The sequence below is a fragment of the Poeciliopsis prolifica genome, unplaced genomic scaffold, assembly GCF_027474105.1.
Source record: "Poeciliopsis prolifica strain line A6 unplaced genomic scaffold, Auburn_PproV2 SCAFFOLD001, whole genome shotgun sequence".
NCBI classification, from domain to species: domain Eukaryota; kingdom Metazoa; phylum Chordata; class Actinopteri; order Cyprinodontiformes; family Poeciliidae; genus Poeciliopsis; species Poeciliopsis prolifica.
In genome coordinates this window covers 881,501-887,500 of record NW_026562376.1, presented here as the reverse complement: position 1 = coordinate 887,500, position 6,000 = coordinate 881,501, and the positions used below count along the sequence as shown (strand labels likewise).

Sequence of the window (6,000 nt, the reverse complement as noted above, 5' to 3'; positions counted from 1 at the left end):
GCCAACAGAACTTTTAATAACTCGGCTTTAGAACTGAACCTGAAGTCGCTTTATGTTTCTGCTTCTGTCTGTGCAGGCAGTAAAAACACAAATTCAGTACTTTTTGTTTCCAGATTAATAGGTTATTGTGTGACTCATGTGCTTTAGAGGTTATATGGCTTTTAATGGAGGCGGTTCCAAACCGCACAGCTGAACTATTTAATGTGAAACAATAAATGAGGGGTTGTAGTTGAAAACTGTAGGGCCGGGATGTCAAAGTCAAATACACTGAGGGCCAAAAACATAAATTTGCTGCAAGCCGAGGCCAAACACAGTGTATATTATTGGATAATTAAATGAATAAAGCAATATTTTATTCTGGATCTGTCAGTAACCTCAAGGAAAACATGTTCAACAAGCAAACAGCAAAAAATTTTATTGTTTTGAAAAACTAAATATGTTTCTTAATATCAAGATAAATACATAAATTAAAGTGCATAATAAACTGAAACTACATTATTGTGCTGCTCTATGATGTTTATGTTCTTGTCTTTGTGTGTTTCTGAGAAACTTGTTAGAGCCTTAGATTATATCCTCATTACAGCCGGACTGTCTACACACAGGCACTGACTGCAGAGTTACTTTGAAAAAGTAACTTTTATCAGATTACTGATTACTCCTTGAGATGGGAATTTAGATTACTGACTACTTTATTTGGAAAGTAACTAAGTGACATTAACAGTAACTATTTACTGTTCGATAGTTATGTACTGTAGCTATTTAACAGTAAATAAGTATTTATTTAACTGTTATTTAAATAACAGTAAATAGTTATTTACTAGTTAAATAGTTACAGTAAATTTTATAATGATTACATCAACACTGTGTCTCCAGTTATAAGGTTAAACTGAAGGGAAAACAGTACAAACAAGACTTTAGTAATTTGTGCATCTTTTTGTGTTTCTATTGTCTGGAAAACTATCATAGGATTTCAACAACGCCTAAAACAACAACAAGCGACTTTAAAGAAACAAAACAAGCCCAAATAATCGGACGTTTGGAGCAGAACTCAAAATGCGCATCTGTCTCCACTGTTCATGTTTCTGGCGCATAGACTCTCCCCGAGCCGCAGAGAGGAAGTCAACTTTAATCACAAAAGAAAAATAGTAACAAAGTGAGTTTGATAAGTCACTGTAGTCTGACTAGGGTTTGAAACAGCAACGCGTTAGATAGTTACTGAATCAGTGGTTCAAAGTCAGTAGTGACATCACAGCACGGAGGTTTGTCTCTTACCTCCGTGAACATGAACTCTGCCTCCCGCCAGAAACCCTCTGTCCTCAGCGTCCACTAACCGTTCCACCATTCTTGAGGAGGGGGACCCGGAAGTTGATCTCTGCTCTGATTGCTGATGAAATGAAGCCACTCGAGCTGCAGCGGCTTCATTGGCCGGATCACGGGCCTTGACTTTGACATGTGCTGTAGAAAATGTAGAACCAACAGCAAACAGAAAAAGGAAATCCCACGTGAAAAAGTTCCGTCCGTCCATCCATCCATCCGTCTGTCCTTCCGTCTGTCCTTCTGTCCGTCCGTCCATCCGTCCGTCCGTCTGTCCATCCGTCCTTCCGTCCGTCTGTCCTTCCGTCCGTCCGTCCATCCGTCTGCCCGTCCGTCCGTCCATCCGTCCTTCTGTCCATCCATCTGTCCTTTGTCCTTCTGTCCGTCCATCCGTCCGTCCATCCGTCTGTCCTTCCGTCCGTCCGTCCATCCGTCTGTCCATCCGTCCGTCCATCCGTCTGTCCATCCGTCCTTCCGTCCGTCTGTCCTTCCGTCCGTCCGTCCGTCCATCCGTCCTTCCGTCCTTCTGTCCATCCGTCTGTCCTTCCGTCCTTCTGTCCGTCCATTGTCTGCCACTAATCCAGGTCGGGTCTCGGGGGAAGCAGCTTCAGAAAGGAGGCCCGGTCTTTCCTGTCCCCAGCCACTTCTTGCAGCTCCTCTGGGGAACCCGAAGTCGTTCCCAGGCCAGCTGAGAGACATGGTCCCTCCAGCGTGTCCTGTGTCTTCCCCGGGTCTCCCTGGTCCAGTGAGAGCTGCTGATCACGTCCTGATGGAGCCAATAGGACCAAATCATCCACAAAAAGCAGAGAAGTGACCCTAAGTCCACCAGAACGGATCTCCCAACATCCTGACTGCGCCTAGAAATTCTGTCCATGAATGATGAACAGAATCACTGAGGGCAGCCCTGCTGGAGTCCAACTCTCACTGGGAACGAGTCCGACTAACTGCCGGCAATGCGGACCAGACACCTCCGGGACCCTGCTGGGGGTGTAGAGCTGATCCAGTGTTCCACGACCAGAACCAGAACCACACTGCTCTTCCACAATCCGAGGTTCCACTATCAGACGGAGCCTCCTCTCCGAAACTCTTCCATCGTTCAACCCTGACCTGCTCCCTGGTAGAAACCCCAACACCAACAATGTTTCAGAGAGTCGGGCGTGCTTTTTCTCAAAATTAGTTTTTTGAGAAAAAACATGGCAGTCTTAAAATACCCATGATGGCACCCAATATTTCAAAGTTCCTGAATCATACATTGTTCGAAAAGCACGCCCGACTCTCTGAAACATTGTTGGTGTTGTTTCTCCTGGCGTGTTTTCTTCCGTTTCCTCCGTGGTTGTTACAGTTTTCTCCATCTTGTTTAATTTGTCTTTGCCTTTCAGTTGATCTAATTTAATCTTTAACGCCACGATTTCCTTATTTAATTTGATGTTTTCTGCCTCCATCCAGACCCGATCTCTGGCGCTTTCCATTAAAGAAAAGTGGGCCTGTCGCCGAATGGATGTATGTTTCTGCTGCAGTTGTTCATTTGTGCGGGAAATATTCTTAACCTCTTTTTTAAAGATTTAATTGTGGCTCTCGCCTCCTGCAAATCCATATTTAGGGCCTTGATTCTGTAGTCATTCTCCTTTTTCAGGCTCAGAAGCCTCCTGTTCTGCTCCTCTATATATCTCAAGTTGCTGTCTGAGCTGTTGGACAGCTGTTCAATTTTTGACCTGATTTTCTCCACGGTCATTTTAAGCTGGAGGTTTTCTTCTTCTAAACCCTTGAAGCGCTTCTCTAAAACGTTCACTGTATCAGCTAAACTGGGTTGAGCCATGGTGATCTTTAAACTTTCTGAAAAACGCAAATGAATCTCTCTGTGGAATCTTGGAATATAGAGACAGTCACCGATGATGTCACAGAGAGGATGAGTGACATCACAGTTTCACATCAAAGCCACAAGAAGTCTGTTGTGTGTGAGGGGGAGGAGCGGGGGAAGATGTTTTTTTTTACTTTGTTCCCAGACACACTGTATAACGACAGAGTGAAAGATTTCTTTCAAAAAAACAAATACAGATAAACAGCTCAGCTAATTCAAAGCGGTACAGATTTCAATTGTTTTAATAGTTACTTTTTGTCAGACTCTTGATATAAAACTTAACTTCATTGTATAATACAAGGCATGGCTTTCCCTACCAGGAACAATGAATATGATATTTACCGAGTGACAATAAAGGATTTATGAGAAACTAAAACAAAAACCTGCAGCAGCATCATTCTCTAACATTACCTGTCATCTTCTTTGTTATTTCTGCCAGTAGTAACATCCAGTTATTGATCATCTGACACGTGATGTGAAAATGTGTTTCTGTTGCAGTTTTGTAAAATAAACTGATTTATACAGTGAGAAAACCAAACGCAAAAATTAATCAAAAACCATGTTTTTTTTCAAAATGGTGTGTTTCCATTAGGTAAATTTATTGTTGTAATTCCAACTTGCACAATAATATGATCAATGGAAAACACACCTGTATATTATTTATGAGGGCAATAGCAGGAGATAATCAGTCAGTATGATTTTTATGCTATCTAAACCTGTTTATCACTCTAACCAGAAATGTTTCCATGAACAACCTTCTACCTTCATTTTCTTGTGCAAGTAATTATTGACTTCATCGAAATAACTTCCCAACACAAAGATGATGGTTTCAAAATATAGAAAAAACATTTACACATGAGGAAATAACATTTTTGAGACTGGAGTTCACTTTGGTTTTGGCTAGTTTTGGACTAGCTGTTAGCTTTAGCCTCTGGGATCAACTAATCAGGATTTATACAAAGTGAGGAGACATAAACTTTACTCTCACCTCAAATTTAGGGTCTGAATTGTGGAATAGACTATATTTGTTACCCGACTGGTAAACACTCACTATTGAATTTCAATACAGGAGAGCAAGGATTTGGACCTGATAAAGACTCATCAGAATAACACTAAAGCATCATGGGAACTTCAGTAACGGCTTTATTAAATTAGTGCAAAAGACAGACAGAACTCATTCAAAATGTCCTTTTTTGTTTCAGTTGGTCTTCCAGCACACGCTACGTTTCTCCGATGAGCGCGAAGATAAAAAGCAAAAGGATCCAGCGAGTCTTTGTTCTTCTTCTGACGGGACAGAGAGGCGGACAGAGAGGCGGACAGAGAGGCGGGAGAACGAGCCGAACCCAAACAGTCCAACAAACTCCAGTCCTGATTGTGCAAATTAATCACACTTCAAAAAGGAAAACAATCAGAAACCAAAGATGTTACAGTAAAATAGTGAACACAACAATAGGCTCTAAATTCACAGAAAAGATGGTTTCCTCTTTTAAAACAGACTTACTGTGAAAGACTTGCAATCAAACTACATAAGTTAATCAATGCTGTATATTTACACAATGGTAAAAAATAAAAATATTTATTTAATAGTACTTTTTCAGGTTTACACCATGACTGTAAAGATTTACAGTTTTCCACTCTGTGATAACTAATGTGATAAAAACAGAAGCAAAATGAGGAAACGACTCCAGAGTCTCTTATTTTGAAGGCTTATGGCAACAACTTCGTCCTAAAAACGCCACAACCACCAACAGACTGCAGACGGAGAAAAAGGCTTCAGCCCTCTGAGACGGAAACAAGATAAACCATCAAACACGCTCTGACGAGAAGACAAAGACAAACCGCCGCGACCCGCCGCCAGACGGGCTGCTCAGTTCGCTGGGCCGGCGGCGGGCGGACGGGTCAACGGACGGACGGACGGACGGGGGATGCAGCCAGGCAGTCTTCATGGGGGAAAAGAGGTAGCCATGATGACGGGGAGAGGAGGTTTCTGCTTCATTAGTTTCTGCTTTTTCTCTCAATATCAGTTTTAATGTTCCTTCAGGATGTGGCGCGATGCCAACGCCGCTACATTCCTCAATGATGCATGGAGAGAGGGAGAGGAAAGAAAGAACAGGAACGCAAGATCAGAGGTGAAGATGGAGAGGAAGAATGAAGAGGGCCAACAGGAAACAGGAAGTGACTTAAAAACAAACATGGCTGACAGGCGGCGGCGCTGCTCCAGGGAGAAACTTCGAGATTTGCTTGTTGGATTTCGTCAAGGTGAGAAGATTTCCTCCTCTTCTCCTGATTCGTCGTTGCTTCTCAGTGGTGCGAAAAGGACAATGAGACGTTTCAGCAGGACTTACAGGCCTGGAGCGGGGTCAAGGGTCAGGGGTCAGGGTGGGGGGATGGGAGGAGGAAACAAAAAGAAGAGTGAATATCATGGAGAAGAGCCCAGTTCACCTGGATCTGTTCATGATTTTCCAGGTACTGGCGAGGTTCTGTGGAGCAGTTAGGAGCCGTCAGTATCCAACCTGCAGTCAGACGGCTCTCTGATTGGAGAATCACAAACTCACCTGTCAGCCTGAACAGGTGAGAAAGAAAGAAATCAATAATCAATGCTGCAAACGCAACTTCAGTGAACTTCACTTCTGGCTCTGGAAGTTCAGGTTTCATGTTTATGTCACCTGGAGAGATTTAACACCTGGAGAGACCTGAGAACCACCACACACACACACACACACACACACACACACACACACACACACACACACACACACAGAAACACACACACACACACAGAAACACACACACACACTCACAGACAGAAACACACACACATATTTTAC

The 6,000-nt window shown here is 43.0% G+C and overlaps 1 protein-coding gene and 2 long non-coding RNA genes across 3 annotated transcripts in view; 1 reads left to right on the top strand and 2 right to left on the bottom strand.

Annotated features, from left to right (window-relative positions):
* Positions 1-1,823, bottom strand: part of LOC129366319 (uncharacterized) — an 11,616-nt gene extending 9,793 nt beyond the window's left edge. The window contains exon 1 of the long non-coding RNA XR_008606606.1: positions 1,273-1,823. This is a non-coding gene — a long non-coding RNA (uncharacterized LOC129366319). The remainder of the gene's footprint in view (positions 1-1,272) is intronic.
* Positions 1,824-4,292: 2,469 nt separating this feature from the next.
* The window catches only part of cdh13 (cadherin 13, H-cadherin (heart)), a 278,962-nt gene continuing 277,254 nt past the window's right edge, over positions 4,293-6,000 (bottom strand). Inside the window, 1 exon segment of the mRNA XM_055040045.1 lies at positions 4,293-5,521. Within this exon segment, the coding sequence (XP_054896020.1) occupies positions 5,514-5,521 (8 nt within the window). The 3' untranslated portion in view covers positions 4,293-5,513.
* On the top strand, positions 4,989-5,945 carry LOC129366315 (uncharacterized). Its single transcript, XR_008606604.1, has 3 exons — positions 4,989-5,130; positions 5,214-5,431; positions 5,639-5,945. It is a non-coding gene; the product is annotated as an uncharacterized LOC129366315 (long non-coding RNA).